This window comes from Drosophila pseudoobscura, chromosome X (genome assembly GCF_009870125.1).
Source record: "Drosophila pseudoobscura strain MV-25-SWS-2005 chromosome X, UCI_Dpse_MV25, whole genome shotgun sequence".
Taxonomy (NCBI): Eukaryota; Metazoa; Arthropoda; class Insecta; order Diptera; family Drosophilidae; genus Drosophila; species Drosophila pseudoobscura.
The window spans coordinates 32,141,376-32,162,110 of NC_046683.1; the positions used below are offsets into that span (position 1 = coordinate 32,141,376).

The window sequence follows — 20,735 nt, forward strand, 5'->3', positions numbered from 1 at the left end:
ATTCACTTGCCATATGCTTTTGCTCGTTATCTTTCAATATAAGGTCAATGGTTTTACAATTCAATTGGACACTAATCTTATTCTCATAATTTTCATCCTTCAATAATCCATTATTATTGATATGTGATAACATCATCTCACTGTCTCTATTTGTCAATACTACATTTTCAATTTGGTCACTCTCAATGTTCACTAATACTCTATTTTCATCTAAGTCACTGTTCACAAATACTCTATTTTCATCTAAGTCACTGTTCACTAATACTCTATTTTCATCTAAGTCACTGTTCACTAATACTCTATTTTCATCTAAGTCACTGTTCACTAATACTCTATTTTCATCTAAGTCACTGTTCACTAATACTCTATTTTCATCTAAGTCACTGTTCACTAATACTCTATTTTCAATTTCATTTTCAAAAATTAATTTTATTCCATAATTTTCAAGGAAACTGCGCCCCAGAAGGACATTATACGAAATATAGTTGTTTGGTACAACGAAAAATATAAGTTCTTTTTCAATGTTATGAAAAACTAAATTGACAATTATTTTTCCAAAAATGCTTATTCTCGAACCGTTAACTCCAAAATACTCTGTCGGTCTTAGTACACCATCAAAATTTTCATAAGTTATCGCCGAGCGCTGCATCAAATTAATAGCGCTACCGGTGTCCAACATGCCAGAAAGAAATTTAATTTGATACCTGCGTTTTATATCAGTGTAAAAATATACCCCTACCTGATTAACAATAGGAACAAAAATATTGTTCTCCTCTCTGTCGTCCATCGGCGGGTTGCTGGCTGTACCCACGGATCGCTGGGCTGACATAGGCTTCTGTTGGCAATCCTTCACCTGGTGCTGCATAGATCCACACTGGAAACACGATCCCTTCTCCCGCTTAGGTGCGGGACACGATGAAGCATAATGGCCATGTGCTGAACAATTATAGCAGCGCACCTGGCTCCGGTCATTTCCGGAAGCGGTCATCCCAGTGCGCCTAAAATTCGTCTGGGTACTCTTCCTCAAATCCTCGTATTGTCGAGCTAGCTCCTTAAGTTTTCCGATGGTCGACGCTGAATACAATAAGGCGATACTGGAAGATCGATCACGAAAACCATCAATGATGAACTGCACTGTCAATTTCTCTTCGATGTCGGCACGCATAGCAATTTCTTCCATGCGAAGAATATATCCCATTACGGAGTTTTTTTCCGGGTTGAAAAAGGTTTCCTTCAACAGGAGTACCACGTCGGCAGTTGAATTGCTACGGCCAAAAGTTTTTAGGAAGTTTCCTTTAAACTCGTCGTAAGTCTTTGATTTGTCGACACGCATGAACAAGTCCGCCTCTGTTCCCGCCTTCATCAACATGCGCACACAACGAAGCTTAAAATTGCTGCTTTCGTTCACGCCTCCGCAAATCCGTTCAAAATTCAAGACCCATTCAGAGGCTTCATCATTTTCACTGGCAGAAAAAGGGGCAATCAGTTGCTTGACCATTCGGATGTCATCGGTCACATGGTTGTCCATTACCATTAAGGCAGCCAGTTTCTTCTTTTTCTCAGCAACCCTTATTGCGGCGTCAAGTAATTCTTCTTCTTTCATATCGTCGATCTGCTCATTTTCAGACACTTTCTCCTCCGATTCAATATCCGATTTATTCACCAGACTTTCAGAAACTTCGTCCATTCCACCACTTATGGCAAGCTTGCGAAGTTGCCTTAGTGTTGCGCTGGCTGGAAAAATGATCTCCTTCTCCAGCAACCACTCTACAATTTTTCTTTGTCAATGTTTGCCATGGTTTCCTCAGCCATTTATAAAATGTGGAAAATACTCGTTGTCGGGGATGCCAGTAGACAAATACTTATGTAGGCAGATTCTTTAAAGGGCTACGATCCCACTTCTGAAGTTATTGGCGCAGAAAGTCCACGGATGTGTCGTACTTTTTATGATTTTATTTTACTTAATTCTTTTCCAACCACTCTGTCCTGTCGATACCGCAAAAGTGCTCATTGAACCCAGCTCCGATCTCTGGTTCTATTCCGATCTAGTTCTCGCATAGTTCTAGTTCGCAGAACTAGAAGTATCGGATGATTATTCATATCGATACTTATTCAGATACTTACGATATTTCGTACAACGTTAATAGTAAATACAATTGTAGATTAACACTAATAATTATAAGCTAGCAGCAAGGTAAATACAAATGTAGGGTTATAATACTAAAACAACCTAACAGATACTATAGTCTCCGGAACCCCGAAATCATGAAAAAGATCTTCCTGCATGTATTTGACTACCACGTCCGCGGTCAACTTCTTCACTGCCTTCAGAAACACATATTTAGAATAGTGATCGAGGACGATAAAGATGCCTACATGTCCACTTCTTGAACGGGGATATGGCCCCAGGAAATCTACATCTAATTTCTGGAAGAAACGCTGTGATTCGGGCGCAATTCCAATCTTCGGTCTCTGGATTGTATTGGGGGCCTTGGTGGTCTTGCAGACATCACAAGCCTGGATATACTTCTTCACATCGGCCACCAAACCAGGCCAGTAATAATACCGCCGTATCCTTTCTAGGTTTTTGTGAATGCCTCCATGGGAAGTCAGTGGATTGTCGTGCGCATTACGCAAAACGTCAACCACTAACCCTTGAGGAATCCAGAGTTTCCAAATGAACACATCATGTAGCACCTCTCCTGTTGCGTGATCTGACCTACGATACAACAAGTTATCTACAATTTTGAGATCTGGCAACTTATCAACATTGCCCCTAACCCTTTCTACGATCTCCACGTAATCTTCTGCCTTGAATTCTGGCGATTCCAAATCCACCAACAACCTATTGCTCGCGTCTAGAGTCGCCACTTCCTCCTCATTTACGCGAGAAAGAGCATCCGGAACCACATTAAGCCTGGCGCTACGATGTTCGATTTTAAACGAGAAACTCTGCAGCTTTAATGCCCATCGGGCTAGACGTGAGTGTAAGTCAGCTTGTGACATGAGCCATTTTAAAGAGGCATCACAGTGATCACAGTAAAGTGATCATGCCCCTCGATGTAAGCTCTGAACCCATTTATGCAAACTATTGCGGCCAGACATTTTTACTCGGTGACCGAATAATTATTTTGGGCTTTGTTGAGTTTTTTCGATACAAACGCAATCGGATATTCGTCCCCTTCCAGCGTCTTTTGCACCAGCACTCCCCCAACGCCTGTCTTGCTAGCGTCGCAGTGAACATAGAATGGTTTGCTAAAATCAGGACTACGCAAAACTGGCGCTGAGCAAAGCATCTCCTTCAACTTTTCAAAGGCCTGCTGACCCTCTGCAGTCATTGAAAATTTCTGTCTGGGTTTGAGCAAGTCCGTGAGAGGCGCGGCTACCGATGCGAAGTTGCTTATAAACTTCCTGTACCAGCCCACCATACCTAGGAAACGACGCAGCGACTTTAAGGATTTTGGCAAAGGAAAATCGGACATGGCCGAAATCTTATCCGGATCTGTACGAATCACCCCTTCGCCTACGATATGCCCCAAATACCGCAATGACTTCATGCAAAACTTGCTTTTCTCCACATTCAGCGTTAACCCTGCCGCTTTTATGTAACTTGCCACTTTACTCAACACCCTCCGATGTGACTCAAAACTGTCCGACACAATCAAGAGGTCGTCCAGGTACACAAAAACTTCATTTCTTAAACTGGCCGGAATTAACTTGAGCTCTGCTCTAAGGGAACTTGCCAATAGGCATCCTTAAGATCCAGGCTCGAAATAAACAACGCCTTAGGAAGACGTCCTAGAATCCCATCAATTTTTGGTAACGGATACGCGTCCTTTTTGGTCACCGCATTAACTTTCCTACTATCTAAACATAGCCTCACCTTACCTGGCTTCTGCACCAATACTACCGGTGATGACCACGCACTATCGGATTCCTCTATCACCCCTAAGCTGAGCATCCGATCCATCTCCGCATATAACAATTTCTCTACCGCAGGAGATACAGGGAAGTGTCTCTGTTTCACGGCTTTCGCATCACCTACATCAATTGAATGCGAAAGCAGAGCCGTCTTTCCTAGACCGGAAACGGAAAACGAAGGAAATAATTTGATGGTCGCTTGCAACTGGTCCATTTCCCCCCGGCTGAGGTTCTGCGGTTCATGAACTATCTCTGCCAGCGACATGCTGGGTGGTAATAAGTCGAAACTTGACCAAAAATCGATCCCTATAGACAAGTCCTGGCTGAGCGATGGAATGATGTGTAGCTCAAGGTCCTTCACTGCACCCTTATACTGCACCGATGTCCGCAGTCGTCCCACAACCTCTTGCCTCCTTCCATCCGCAATGGAAGCATTTACAACTCCTCTGTTCGGTCAAACTCCTTTAAGGAACAAGTATTCAAATGACCCTCGTAAAATAGAGAGCCTACGCTCACTTTTTTTATTTACTCTCACCATAATTGTACTAAATTTACCACTGTATTCTCTCTCTTATGCCCAGTACTTAACGAAATATAACTCGGATCAAATCTGTGGTAGATGCTAAATCGGAAACCCAGATATGGAATGATGAGCTTCGCTATCGGTTGAACATCTTAGAAACGTATTTCAAGAATGTTTTAAATGTCCAAGCTAATATTAAAGACCTTAGTCCGAATGATGAAGGACGGGCAGATTTGGAGGATACATACATAGCAATCAAGCTAGCCATAAAGGAAAAAATGGGAGGAGATCTGAACGCCAGCATTGTTGCGCCGGACTGCCACCCACCGCCAGTGAAGTCATCGTTACCAAGGTTGTCGCTACCCACTTTCGACGGAACATATGCAAACTATAAGAATTTCATTCACTCGTTCGAGCAAATTGTTGTGCGTCTTGATTGTCTAATATAGAAAAGTTTAATTATTTGCTGACCTGCCTCACGAGGCCGGCATTAGATACAATTCAGGCATTCCAGGCTGAATCCAATAAGTCAAATCGTCATTCTAATCACTAAATAAACTCGTCGTTTGCTATCACTAATCCGTCTTGTACACTTTGTTCTAGTTCTGGCCATAAGATCTCTAATTGCGCTCAGTTCAAGGCTATGAACAGAAACCAACGGTACGACAATGCAAAACGCCTCGGTCTCTGCATCAATTGTCTTGGAAATGGTCATAGAGTGGCGCAATGTTCATCGACTCATCGTTGCCGATCCTGTAATCGGAATCATCATTCATCTTTGCATCACTCTCAGCCGCATCAGCCACCCCAATCATCAGCAGGACAATCTTCAACTACTGAACCGGTACTCCAACCAGCGCAACCCTCCTGGCAAACGGCTCATCAAGCTGCTTCATACTCTCATATGGAGATCGCAGCAGATGATCAAATTTTGTTGGCAACAGCTATGGTTTTGGTAAAGGATGCCACAGGTGAATACAAACTCGGTAGAGCGTTGCTTGATTCATGTTCTCAGGTTAATTTTGTAACCGAAACCTTTGCACAAAAGCTTCGCCTTCGTCGTGAAAAACACCACATTGGAATTCGCAGTATAGGAGACTCCCTTACTAGTTTGAAGGCTCGTACGACTACCTCTATTAAGTCACGTACTTCCGGCTATCAGCTCACTCTCCAGTTTGGAATCACATCCCATATTGCCTACCAGCCAGATAATGAGATCGACATATCGAATTGGAACCTACCAGCTAACAATCCATTGGCTGACGAATCGTTCTATAGGACTAAACGTATTGATTTGTTACTGGGGACCGAAGCCTTCTATGGAGCTCTAGCTGTTGGCCAGATTCGCATTGGTCCAAATCTTCCCACTTTGCAGAAGACTCTTTTTGGTTGGGTTGTTGGGAGGTACCAGTGGCGACTGTAGAAGAGTCGATCGACAAGAATTTGCAGCAATTATGGAAAGTGGACTCAATTGTCGATCCAAGCGCTAGAATGCTCCCAAATCATCGTCGCTGTGAGGACCATTTCAGGGACACAACACATCAGGATGCCAGTGGGCGGATTGTCGTTCGCTTGCCATTTCAAGAAGATCCAAGTTGTCTTGAAAGTTCCTTCGATACAGCTCGAACTCGATTTTTTGCCATTGAGAGACGTCTTGCTCGTCTACCGGAAATTCGCTCGCAGTATATCTCGTTCATGCAGGAATATGAAAGTCTCGGCCATATGTCCCTCGTACTGAACCCTAACTTGGAAGAACCGCATTATTATATACCCCACCATTTCGTTCTGAAACCAAGCAGTACCTCGACGAAGCTCAGAGTTGTCTTTGACGCCTCTTGCCGTACAACATCTCAAAGGTCACTTAACGATCTACTTTTAGTCGGCCCTACCATTCAGGATGAGTTGTACTTGCAATTGCTGCGGTTCCGCATGCATAGGTTCGGCATCACAGCCGACGTCACAAAAATGTACAGACAGGTACTTGTGTGTGAGAAGGATAGAAAATTCCAGTACATTTTGTTGCGAGCATCTCCAAATACGGATCTTCAAACATACCAACTCAATACAGTGACATATGGGACTGCGTCTGCCCCATTTCTCGCAACTCGTAGTTTGCATTAAAACTGCTGCTGTTAAAGCTGCATTTTATGTTGATGACCTTTTGTGTGGGGCTGATGATATAGATACACTCTTCAAACTAAAAACTGAAATCACATCAACTCTCGCTCGTGGTCAGTTTCCATTATGCAAGTGGCATTCAAATTATCTAGGCGTGATGGAAGACGAATCTACCAAGGAATTAAAAATTTCAGAAAACTCAGTCAGCAGCACACTCGGCGTAACTTGGAATCAACGAAGTTATGCATTTAGTTTCACATTTAATCCAAAGGAAGTCTATCCCACTACCACAAAACGAAAAATTTTGTCTACTGCGTCGTCGCTATTCGATCCAATCGGTCTGCTATCACCGTTAGTCATTGTCTCTAAGATCATTCTTCAGGAGTTGTGGCTTTTGAAACCCGAATGGGACGAGTCTGTCCGCCAGAATTTAAGCCACGCTTGAAGCAAGTGTTTGGAATCGCTGAATTCACTGTCGTCACTAGCGGTACCTCGTTTTTGTTTGCAGCCTGATACTAGGAGCATTCAAATACATGGATTTTGCGACGCATCGATTCGGGCATACGGCTGCCTTGTTTATGTGCGCACGGAGAATTCGCTTGGACAGGTCACAGTGAAATTGTTCACTTCTAAGTCTAGAGTAGCACCAGTGAAGAAACAGTCTCTTCCGAAGCTTGAACTATGCGGCGCACATCTACTTTCTCAGTTGTATAACAAAGTCAAGGCCATATTAAGTAAACACACTATCACATCTTATTTTTGGAGCGACTCACAGCTCGTATTGCATTGGCTGCAACAACACTCAGTCACCTTATCGACTTTTGTTGGAAATCGAGTGTCCGATATTCAGGATTTAACGTCTGATGGAAAATGGCGCTATGTGCCAACACATCAAAACCCTGCTGATATTCTGTCGCGAGGCTGTAACGTGAGCGAGTTTATTAAGTCTCCATGGTTTTCGGGTCCTACGTTTCTAGTCGAAGATTTACTAAACTGGCCCGCCACTGGTGGAAATTGACATGGACATGGTTAACTCGGAGAATCGGAAAAGTTTGTTTGCTGCCGTACACGAGACAAATAATATCCTCAACATCGTCGATAATATTAGCTCGTACACTCACAGTCTGCGTCTCATTGCTTGGATGATTAGGTTCATAAGGAGATGTCGGAAGCAATCGACGTTTACCGCAACCTCACCGACGCCAGATGAACTTCGTTTTGCTTCACATTGCCTTATTTGGAACATTCAACAAACTCATTTTGTAGAGGACATCCGTTTACTTCAGAAGCAAAAACCATTAAAAAGCAGCTTAAAGTTTCTTACTCCCTTTTTAGAAGTCGTGAACGGATTCGAACTTATCAAGGTTGGTGGACGTTTGGAATACTAAGACCTACAAGACGGTCAAAAACATCCGTTGCTGCTGCCTAGTCAGTCCTAATTTGTATGGAACTATATTCGCCATTTGCATCTTCGGAACTATCACGCTGGACATTAAGCCCTAGTCGCTCTCATTCGTTTGGAGTATTGGATCGTTAACGCCAGAGACTTGGCACGTAGAATTGTTCGCTCCTGTGTACACTGCGTTCGCTACAGACCGAAGCTGCTACAACAACTCATGGGCTCATTACCGACTACGCGACTCGCTCCTGCTCGACCCTTTGAACGCTGTGGAGTTGACTTTTGTGGACCCATCAACACATATCTACGCATTCGAGGAAAGGGACCTACAAAAGCATACATAGCCGTGTTCGTTTGCCTTCTCACCAAGGCCGTTCACATCGAAGTAGTCTCTGATTTGTCAACAAAGTCGTTCTTAAACGCATTGAAACGGATGGGAGGTCGTCGTAAGCTGCCGACAGACATCTTCTGCGATAATGCCACTAACTTTGTAGGGGCATCGAATCAACTGCAGGAACTAAAAAAGTGTATGTTTTTAAAGCAGACCCAAGATGAAATCTATAAATTTTGTGCATCTGACTTTATTAATTTCCATTTTATTCCCCCCAGGGCACCTTATTTCGGAGGCCTTTGGGAAGCGGCAGTCAAGAGTGCAAAGGGGCTGTTAAATCGTACGCTGGCCAACACCAGGTTCACCTTTGAAGAGTTGAGCACTGTCGTCGTCGAGATAGAATCGATCCTCAACTCGCGCCCGCTATCGCCGCTTTCGTCAGACCCAAATGACTATAGCACTCTCACGGCTGGTCATCTCTTGGTTGGCGAATCATTGCGATCACTACCTGAAAGGTCCCTCGAGAATATCAAGCTGTCAAGTTCAACGAATTGCGATCGCGCACGAAGTGGACAGCACCCTCAACGAACCTCACCGAGGGCACGTTGGTCATCATCCATGAGGACAACCTGCCACCGCTACGCTGGAAACTAGGCCGAGTGCAGTCTACTGTGCTTGGGAAGGATGGACTTGTACGAGTGGTGCACATCCGCACTGCAAATGGAACATGTTGCAGGCCAATACACAAGTTGGCAATTCTTCCGGTGGTTTGAAAGCAGTCCTTTCAACGGGGCCGGGATGTTCGGTCAAAATCCTTTAAGGAACAAGTATTCAAATGACCCTCGTAAAATAGAGAGCCTACGCTCACTTTTTGTATTTACTCTCACCATAATTGTACTAAATTTACCACTGTATTCTCTCTCTTATGCCCAGTACTCAAGCAGTAAGATTTGTAATAAATAGTTATTCGATCGACTTTTCCCTTTCTTGTATAGACTTTGATTCGTTTGCAGAAAAAACTAACACACCCCCATCCGTGAATTAACATTAATGCGGAAAACACTCCGTGTACAAACATTTTGGTGCCCAACGTGGGGCATGTGTGTTATGTTAATTCTTCTGTGAACAATTAAACTAATCGCAATCTACAAAGGCAACAATTACAACATTCGCTCGTCTCGCAGCTGCAATCGAAAGTTCCGAAAACCGTATCAGAATTGTTCGTCTAGATCGCGGGATCGTTGTTTTCGCCTTGATCTCGCCGTTCTCGCTTAATTTTATCATTCGATTGTCACCCACAACGCATTCAACGGCGCTTGCATTCTCGGTTCGTTCGCTTTGCAGCTACCTGCTTTGGTCCATCGATCAACGCATTCTTTCTATTGGAATTCCACTGCTTCACTTTCGTTTTGCTTTCGTTGCCGCTGCTGGAACTTTTGCTTTTGCTTTCACCGTTGGATTTGTGCTCTAGCTGCTGCTGCTTGCTGCGTTTTTTGTTGTTGTTATTTTTGGAAGCTCTAGTTCTGTGTCAGCGTTATTACACTACACAACAAAATGACGACGCTCGAAGACTTAAAACGCCAACGGAGCAATATAAAACGAAATATAACTCGGATCAAATCTGTGGTAGATGCTAAATCGGAAACCCCGATATGCAATGATGAGCTTCGCTATCGGTTGAACATCTTAGAAACGTATTTGAAGAATGTTTTAAATGTCCAAGCTAATATTGAAGACCTTAGTCCGAATGATGAAGGACGGGCAGATTTGGAGGATACATACATAGCAATCAAGCTAGCCATAAAGGAAAAAATGGGAGGAGATCTGAACGCCAGCATTGTTGCGCCGGACTGCCACCCACCGCCAGTGAAGTCATCGTTACCAAGGTTGTCGCTACCCACTTTCGACGGAACATATGCAAACTATAAGAATTTCATTCACTCGTTCGAGCAAATTGTTGTGCGTCTTGATTGTCTAATATAGAAAAGTTTAATTATTTGCTGACCTGCCTCACGGGGCCGGCATTAGATACAATTCAGGCATTCCAGGTTACAAGCGAAAACTATCCGAAGGCCCTAGCAAAACTCAAAAGCCGTTTTGATAATCCTACTCTTATATTTTTAGAAGCTATTGGGGCATTGTTTGCACTACAACCTGTGGAAAGGTCAAACAGTCAGCAGCTTCACAGCCTAGTGGATAAGTCATCCGCTATATTAAGCTCGCTGGAGTCCATCGGCAAACCTGAGAACATTGTTCACGCTATGGTTATATATATGTGGGTTGGTGTACCACACAAAATACCAAATGAAGATAAGATCCCTAGACGACGAGCAACGATGATCCCATCACTAAAAAGAACGACGAACAACGATTATGCCATCACGAAGAAGACGACGAGCAAGGAAGAGACAAGCAGAGAAATAAAACGACGGCGGTACCGAAAAGACGCAAAAACGACGACGGCCGCAGAGAAGAAGAATAAAACGACGCAGAATAAAGAATACATTTATCCTAAACTTATCAAACATTAAATACAAATTAATTATTAAACCTAAAGTAAATAACAACCCCACATCTTGGGCGCTCCTCCGGGAATGAATTAAAAGGGAATGAATTCTTCTATTGAAGAAGAAACGAAAATATAAATTTTTTTCCCCCACAATGCCGTATTTAAACGATTTAATATGTGAAAATCTACGCTCGAGCAAGAAAGAGTGCATAGCGGCACTGCATAAATTCGTGTTCGAGGCCGAGGGAGACAGAATCAACCGAAAAGGATTACGCGAATTTTCTGGCTTCCTCTACGACGAAAATGATGAGAGGTACAAAGCAAAGAAGGAATACGCAGTAAATAATATAACACATAGTGATCTTGTGGCTATATGCAATGTGTTGGGAATCAGTTATACTAGTGAGGACCTTTTCTTGCATGTGTTTTGCAATTTGCGTTCGATGACCCTGCTAGCGCATGATGAAACAAGCAACGACGAAACTGAGGATGAAGAGGATGATGATGAAAAAGAAAAGGATAGCAACAATTCGTTTGAGACGGCAGACCATGCCAACATAGAAAACATTGCAGGGAAAAACGAAGACACAGAACAAAGAAGACACGCTACAACATACAAACAAATAGTGGAGAGAGATATGACGCCACGATTTGCGATCAGTTTTCGCGATGTGGAAGACAGCATTCAAAGTTTCGACGGCACTAATACTATTCCAGTCGAAGTGTGGATAACAGAATACGAGGAACAGGCGACACTAATGAAATGGAATGATTTCCAAAGGTTTTTGTTCGCCAAAAAAGCTCTAAAAGGAATCGCGGAATCCTGCATCACGAGGAAGTATTGCAGACGACACATTTATCCAATATTTGATTGACGGCATAGATGGAAAAGGTGTGAATAAGACAATTTTGTACGGCGCAACAAATATAAATCAGTTTAAAGAAAAATTAAAGTGCTATAAAACAATTATGGAAAAAGAAAATCAAATGGCCTCTTGCCGTACAACATCTCAAAGGTCACTTAACGATCTACTTTTAGTCGGCCCTACCATTCAGGATGAGTTGTACTTGCAATTGCTGCGGTTCCGCATGCATAGGTTCGGCATCACAGCCGACGTCACAAAAATGTACAGACAGGTACTTGTGTGTGAGAAGGATAGAAAATTCCAGTACATTTTGTTGCGAGCATCTCCAAATACGGATCTTCAAACATACCAACTCAATACAGTGACATATGGGACTGCGTCTGCCCCATTTCTCGCAACTCGTAGTTTGCATTAAAACTGCTGCTGTTAAAGCTGCATTTTATGTTGATGACCTTTTGTGTGGGGCTGATGATATAGATACACTCTTCAAACTAAAAACTGAAATCACATCAACTCTCGCTCGTGGTCAGTTTCCATTATGCAAGTGGCATTCAAATCATCCAGGCGTGATTGAAGACGAATCTACCAACGAAATAAACATTTCAGAAAACTCAGTCAGCAGCACACTCGGCGTAACTTGGCATCAACGAAGTTATGCATTTAGTTTCACATTTAATCCAAAGGAAGTCTATCCCACTACCACAAAACGAAAAATTTTGTCTGCTGCGTCGTCGCTATTCGATCCAATCGGTCTGCTATCACCGTTAGTCATTGTCTCTAAGATCATTCTTCAGGAGTTGTGGCTTTTGAAACCCGAATGGGACGAGTCTGTCCCCCAGAATTTAAGCCACGCTTGAAGCAAGTGTTTGGAATCGCTGAATTCACTGTCGTCACTAGCGGTACCTCGTTTTTGTTTGCAGCCTGATACTAGGAGCATTCAAATACATGGATTTTGCGACGCATCGATTCGGGCATACGGCTGCCTTGTTTATGTGCGCACGGAGAATTCGCTTGGACAGGTCACAGTGAAATTGTTCACTTCTAAGTCTAGAGTAGCACCAGTGAAGAAACAGTCTCTTCCGAAGCTTGAACTATGCGGCGCACATCTACTTTCTCAGTTGTATAACAAAGTCAAGGCCATATTAAGTAAACACACTATCACATCTTATTTTTGGAGCGACTCACAGCTCGTATTGCATTGGCTGCAACAACACTCAGTCACCTTATCGACTTTTGTTGGAAATCGAGTGTCCGATATTCAGGATTTAACGTCTGATGGAAAATGGCGCTATGTGCCAACACATCAAAACCCTGCTGATATTCTGTCGCGAGGCTGTAACGTGAGCGAGTTTATTAAGTCTCCATGGTTTTCGGGTCCTACGTTTCTAGTCGAAGATTTACTAAACTGGCCCGCCACTGGTGGAAATTGACATGGACATGGTTAACTCGGAGAATCGGAAAAGTTTGTTTGCTGCCGTACACGAGACAAATAATATCCTCAACATCGTCGATAATATTAGCTCGTACACTCACAGTCTGCGTCTCATTGCTTGGATGATTAGGTTCATAAGGAGATGTCGGAAGCAATCGACGTTTACCGCAACCTCACCGACGCCAGATGAACTTCGTTTTGCTTCACATTGCCTTATTTGGAACATTCAACAAACTCATTTTGTAGAGGACATCCGTTTACTTCAGAAGCAAAAACCATTAAAAAGCAGCTTAAAGTTTCTTACTCCCTTTTTAGAAGTCGTGAACGGATTCGAACTTATCAAGGTTGGTGGACGTTTGGAATACTCAGACCTACAAGACGGTCAAAAACATCCGTTGCTGCTGCCTAGTCAGTCCTAATTTGTATGGAACTATATTCGCCATTTGCACATTCGGAACTATCACGCTGGACATTAAGCCCTAGTCGCTCTCATTCGTTTGGAGTATTGGATCGTTAACGCCAGAGACTTGGCACGTAGAATTGTTCGCTCCTGTGTACACTGCGTTCGCTACAGACCGAAGCTGCTACAACAACTCATGGGCTCATTACCGCCTACGCGACTCGCTCCTGCTCGACCCTTTGAACGCTGTGGAGTTGACTTTTGTGGACCCATCAACACATATCTACGCATTCGAGGAAAGGGACCTACAAAAGCATACATAGCCGTGTTCGTTTGCCTTCTCACCAAGGCCGTTCACATCGAAGTAGTCTCTGATTTGTCAACAAAGTCGTTCTTAAACGCATTGAAACGGATGGGAGGTCGTCGTAAGCTGCCGACAGACATCTTCTGCGATAATGCCACTAACTTTGTAGGGGCATCGAATCAACTGCAGGAACTAAAAAAGTTTATGTTTTTAAAGCAGACCCAAGATGAAATCTATAAATTTTGCGCATCTGACTTTATTAATTTCCATTTTATTCCCCCCAGGGCACCTTATTTCGGAGGCCTTTGGGAAGCGGCAGTCAAGAGTGCAAAGGGGCTGTTAAATCGTACGCTGGCCAACACCAGGTTCACCTTTGAAGAGTTGAGCACTGTCGTCGTCGAGATAGAATCGATCCTCAACTCGCGCCCGCTATCGCCGCTTTCGTCAGACCCAAATGACTATAGCACTCTCACGGCTGGTCATCTCTTGGTTGGCGAATCATTGCGATCACTACCTGAAAGGTCCCTCGAGAATATCAAGCTGTCAAGTATGGACCGCTACGATGCGATTACGGCCGTCAAGCAACGGTTTTAGAAGCAATGGTCTGCTGACTATGTCAACGAATTGCTATCGCGCACGAAGTGGACAGCACCCTCAACGAACCTCACCGAGGGCACGTTGGTCATCATCCATGAGGACAACCTGCCACCGCTACGCTGGAAACTAGGCCGAGTGCAGTCTACTGTGCTTGGGAAGGATGGACTTGTACGAGTGGTGCACCTCCGCACTGCAAATGGAACATGTTGCAGGCCAATACACAAGTTGGCAATTCTTCCGGTGGTTTGAAAGCAGTCCTTTCAACGGGGCCGGGATGTTCGGTCAAAATCCTTTAAGGAACAAGTATTCAAATGACCCTCGTAAAATAGAGAGCCTACGCTCACTTTTTGTATTTACTCTCACCATAATTGTACTAAATTTACCACTGTATTCTCTCTCTTATGCCCAGTACTCAAGCAGTAAGATTTGTAATAAATAGTTATTCGATCGACTTTTCCCTTTCTTGTATAGACTTTGATAGACTAACACACCCCCATCCGTGAATTAACATTAATGCGGAAAACACTCCGTGTACAAACATTTTGGTGCCCAACGTGGGGCATGTGTGTTATGTTAATTCTTCTGTGAACAATTAAACTAATCGCAATCTACAAAGGCAACAATTACAACATTCGCTCGTCTCGCAGCTGCAATCGAAAGTTCCAAAAACCGTATCAGAATTGTTCGTCTAGATCGCGGGATCGTTGTCTTCGCCTTGATCTCGCCGTTCTCGCTTAATTTTATCATTCGATTGTCACCCACAACGCATTCAACGGCGCTTGCATTCTCGGTTCGTTCGCTTTGCAGCTACCTGCTTTGGTCCATCGATCAACGCATTCTTTCTATTGGAATTCCACTGCTTCACTTTCGTTTTGCTTTCGTTGCCGCTGCTGGAACTTTTGCTTTTGCTTTCACCGTTGGATTTGTGCTCTAGCTGCTGCTGCTTGCTGCGTTTTTTGTTGTTGTTATTTTTGGAAGCTCTAGTTCTGTGTCAGCGTTATTTATTACACTACACAACAAAATGACGACGCTCGAAGACTTAAAACGCCAACGGAGCAATATAAAACGAAATATAACTCGGATCAAATCTGTGGTAGATGCTAAATCGGAAACCCCGATATGCAATGATGAGCTTCGCTATCGGTTGAACATCTTAGAAACGTATTTCAAGAATGTTTTAAATGTCCAAGCTAATATTGAAGACCTTAGTCCGAATGATGAAGGACGGGCAGATTTGGAGGATACATACATAGCAATCAAGCTAGCCATAAAGGAAAAAATGGGAGGAGATCTGAACGCCAGCATTGTTGCGCCGGACTGCCACCCACCGCCAGTGAAGTCATCGTTACCAAGGTTGTCGCTACCCACTTTCGACGGAACATATGCAAACTATAAGAATTTCATTCACTCGTTCGAGCAAATTGTTGTGCGTCTTGATTGTCTAATATAGAAAAGTTTAATTATTTGCTGACCTGCCTCACGGGGCCGGCATTAGATACAATTTAGGCATTCCAGGTTACAAGCGAAAACTATCCGAAGGCCCTAGCAAAACTCAAAAGCCGTTTTGATAATCCTACTCTTATATTTTTAGAAGCTATTGGGGCATTGTTTGCACTACAACCTGTGGAAAGGTCAAACAGTCAGCAGCTTCACAGCCTAGTGGATAAGTCATCCGCTATATTAAGCTCGCTGGAGTCCATCGGCAAACCTGAGAACATTGTTCACGCTATGGTTATATATATGTGGGTTGGTGTACCACACAAAATACCAAATGAAGATAAGATCCCTAGATGACGAGCAACGATGATCCCATCACTAAAAAGAACGACGAACAACGATTATGCCATCACGAAGAAGACGACGAGCAAGGAAGAGACAAGCAGAGAAATAAAACGACGGCGGTTGAAAAGACGCAAAAACGACGACGGCCGCAGAGAAGAAGAATAAAACGACGCAGAATAAAGAATACATTTATCCTAAACTTATCAAACATTAAATACAAATTAATTATTAAACCTAAAGTAAATAAAAACCCCACATCTTGGGCGCTCCTCCGGGAATGAATTAAAAGTGGTTACTATTGAAGAAGAAACGAAAATATACATTTTTTTCCCCCACAATGCCGTATTTAAATGATTTAATATGTGAAAATCTACGCTCGAGCAAGAAAGAGTGCATAGCGGCACTGCATAAATTCGTGTTCGAGGCCGAGGGAGACAGAATCAACCGAAAAAGATTACGCGAATTTTCTGGCTTTCTCTACGACGAAAATGATGAGAGGTACAAAGCAAAGAAGGAATACGCAGTAAATAATATAACACATAGTGATCTTGTGGCTATATGCAATGTGTTGGGAATCAGTTATACTAGTGAGGACCTTTTCTTGCATGTGTTTTGCAATTTGCGTTCGATGACCCTGCTAGCGCATGATGAAACAAGCAACGACGAAACTGAGGATGAAGAGGATGATGATGAAAAAGAAAAGGATAGCAACAATTCGTTTGAGACGGCAGACCATGCCAACATAGAAAACATTGCAGGGAAAAACGAAGACACAGAACAAAGAAGACACGCTACAACATACAAACAAATAGTGGAGAGAGATATGACGACAGCATTCAAAGTTTCGACGGCACTAATACTATTCCAGTCGAAGTGTGGATAACAGAATACGAGGAACAGGCGACGCTAATGAAATGGAATGATTTCCAAAGGTTTTTGTTCGCCAAAAAAGCTCTAAAAGGAATCGCGAAATTGTTTGTATTGAGTGAAAGAGGTTTGAATTCATGGAATTCCCTCAAGCAGGCATTATTGTCAGAATTTAAGTCGAATGTAACCAGCAAGCAAATTCATGAGCAACTCGCGCAAACGAAACGAGGCAACAATGAGTGTGTATTCGAATATTTCTACAAAATGAAAGACATTTCATCACGAGGAAGTATTGCAGACGACACGTTTATCCAATATTTGATTGACGACATAGATGGAAAAGGTGTGAATAAGACAATTTTGTACGGCGCAACAAATATAAATCAGTTTAAAGAAAAATTAAAGTGCTATAAAACAATTATGGAAAAAGAAAATCAAATGGAAAAAGAGAAGTCGAAGCGAAATGAAATCAATATAAAAGAAACCGACAAAAAAAGTCAAAGCATGAACAAAGATGATAAGAAAGAAGTGAAAAGTTATAATTGCGGTGGTAAAGGTCACTTATCGAGTAACTGTCAAAATAAAGATAAAGGTCGAAAGTGTTTCAAATGCAATCAATTCGGGCATATTTCTAAAGATTGTAAAATTGAAAAGTTTGGTGCAACGTCAGTAAATACGCGTAGATTGCAGCCAAAACCCGATATCACACACAAAGAAGTCGCATTTGAAAATAAAAAGTGTATCGCGCTTTTTGATACGGGCAGCAAGTTCAACGTTATGCGGGAAGACTTTTATCGCGAGATTGGCAAGCCGAAGTTGGAAAACTGTACAACTGTTCTTATTGGATTTGACGATTGTGACTCTGATAGGATAAAACCAGTTGGACATTTTAAACACGCTGTTCTAATTGACGATAGTGAATTCTTGTTAGATTTTTATGTAGTACCAACCAGACTTATCGACGTGAAGCTAATTATTGGAGAAGAACTGTGTTTACTGGCGGAAATCGTTTTTAATAGAAACGGACTTCAAGTGCGCAATATGTCGAGCGGGGACGAACTAAATATAATGAAAATTTGTGCGGAAATTGACAATGACGTGATTGACATTAATGAAGCAGCAAGTGAATCCGCCAAAAAAGAAGTACGCGAACTTATAGACAATTATGTGCCAAACAAATCAAAAGCAACAAATGTAGAGATGTGTATCGTATTAAAAGATGAGTCTCCTATATTTTCGCGTCCGCGCAGAATGGCGTTTACGGAAACGCGTATCGTCGATGAACAGATTGAAGAGTGGCTTAAAAATGACATTATCGAAGAATCTACATCGGAGTTTACAAGTCCAATAGTCCTTGTTAAAAAGCGAGACGGTTCGGCAAGGGTTTGTGTTGATTACAGGAGGATCAATAAGGTAACTGTCAAAGACCGATTTCCTTTGCCGCTTATTGAAGATCAACTAGACTGATTGCAAGAGGCCAAGATATTCAGCACGATTGATCTTAAGAATGCGTTTTTTCATGTGCCGGTTTCTGAATCTAGTCGGAAGTACACGTCGTTTGTAACTCAGCGAGGCCAATATCAATTTTTGAGAGTCCCGTTTGGATTTTCAAATTCACTAGGAGTTTTTCAGCGGCACGTCAATGCGATATTTCGACATCTGTCCAGCAAAGGTATTGCTTTACCCTACGTTGATGACGTGATTATTCCAGCACAGACAGAACAAGAAGCTATGAAGAATCTAAAGGAAGTTATCGAAACATTCAAAGATTTTGGCCTAGAATTGAACATGAAACGAGGGGGAACGTTGTGAGTTGCTGCGGACACCGCAACTCTACGGTTATACCCGATACTAAGTCAGTATGGCTCTCCTCTGGCAGACGCCGCTAATATTAAACGACACGACAAAGAGTGCGTGCGAGAGAGACAGAAAATCAGTCTGAGCTACGCGCTGCGTAGCCACTGCAAATTGATTTGTTCCTTTTGGCTATAAAAATGATCTGATCTGATCCAGATTCACCAATCTGATAGATATGGTCATTATCTATGATTCTGCGTTTTTAGTTTTCTCAAATTTGCAATATTGTGGATGCAACAGATTTTCGTCCTTTGTGGGGGCGGAAGGGGGTGGGACGAAATTTTGAGATATACGTTTTATAGTGACATCTTAAAGGAGTGTGTGTACCAAATTTGGTTACTCTAGCCTTAATAGTCTCTGAGATTTGTGGTTGCCTCAGATTTTCGTCCTTTGCGGGGGCGGAAGGGGGTGTGGCGAAATTTGGACAGGAAACGGTCAAGGTCCGATATCACAGGAGTGTGGATACCAAATTTGGTTGCTCTGGCTTTTATAGGTTCTGAGATCCTTGAACTCATATTTTGCAATTGGCAAAACCGACCATGAAACCTGTGTGTTAGAGTGAGACAGAGCGAGAAAGAGTGATATTGTTTTCGTGATTCTGGCTGTAATAATTATACGATCTGGTTCAGATTTTGCACTCTAGAAGATATAGTAAACTTCTACGATTCTGCGTTTTTAGTTTTCTCGTATCGTCGAAATTGTGGATGCCACAGATTTTCGCCCTTTGTGGGGGCGGAAGTGGGCGGGGCAAAGTTTTGAAATATTTTTGGAGCAGTGACATATCACAGAAGTCTGGATCCAAAACATCGTTGCTCTAGCTCTTATAGTCTTTGAGCATTAGGCGCTGAAGGGGACGGACAGACGGACAGACGGACGGACGGACAGACGGACAGACAGACATGGCTCAATCGACTCGGCTATTGATGCTGATCAAGAATATATATACTTTATGGGGTCGGAAACGATTCCTTCTGGACGTTACACACATCCACTTTTACCACAAATCTAATATACCCCAATACTCATTTTGAGTATCGGGTATAACGAGGGGGAACGTTGTGAGTTGCTGCGGACACCGCAACTCTACAGTTATACCCGATACTAAGTCAGTATGGCTCTCCTCCGGCAGATGGCGCTAATATTAAGCGACACGACAAAGAGTGTGTGCGAGAGAGACAAAAAATCAGTCTGAGCGTGACGTCGGGCGCTGCGTAGCCAGTGAAAATTGGTTTGTTCCTTTTGGCTATAAAAATGACCTGATCTGATCCAAATTCAGCAACCGGATAGATATGGTCATTCTCTATGATTCTGCGTTTTTAGTTTTCTCGAATGTGCAATATTGTGGATGGCACAGATTTTCGTCCTTTGTGGGGGCGGATGGGGGTGGGGCGAAATTTTGAGATATACGTTAGATATACGCATTAGGCGCTGAAGGGGACGGACAGACGGACGGACGGACAGACGGACAGACAGAAATGGCTCAATCGACTCGGCTATTGATGCTGATCAAGAATATATATACTTTATGGGGTCGGAAACGATTCCTTCTGGACGTTACACACATCTACTTTCACCACAAATCTAATATACCCCAATACTCATTTTGAGTATCGGGTATAAAAATGCCACTTTCTGAAGACCCGTATTCAATTTCTTGGTCATATAATTGAAAACAGTAAGATTTATCCTTCAACAGAAAAAATAGATGCCGTATCAAAGTTTAAAATGCCACAATCACTCAAACAAGTAGAGAGTTTCTTGGGACTGACTGGGTATTTTAGAAAGTTTATCCCGAATTATGCAGGCATTGCTAGACCTTTAACGGAGTT

General features: G+C 42.8%; 1 protein-coding gene and 1 long non-coding RNA gene across 2 annotated transcripts; one reads left to right on the top strand and one right to left on the bottom strand.

Annotated features, from left to right (window-relative positions):
* Positions 1-408: 408 nt before the first annotated feature.
* Positions 409-2,245, bottom strand: LOC117184723 (uncharacterized). The gene is made up of 2 exons (XM_033383448.1): positions 740-2,245; positions 409-662 (listed from the first exon to the last, which is right to left on the bottom strand). Exons 1-2 carry the CDS (start codon positions 1,685-1,687, stop codon positions 654-656), a joined length of 957 nt encoding a protein of 318 aa, XP_033239339.1. The 5' UTR covers positions 1,688-2,245; the 3' UTR covers positions 409-653.
* A 2,025-nt stretch (positions 2,246-4,270) lies between these two features.
* On the top strand, positions 4,271-9,267 carry LOC117184724 (uncharacterized). Its single transcript, XR_004470156.1, has 2 exons — positions 4,271-8,488; positions 8,571-9,267. It is a non-coding gene; the product is annotated as an uncharacterized lncRNA (long non-coding RNA).
* The last annotated feature ends 11,468 nt before the right edge of the window (positions 9,268-20,735 follow it).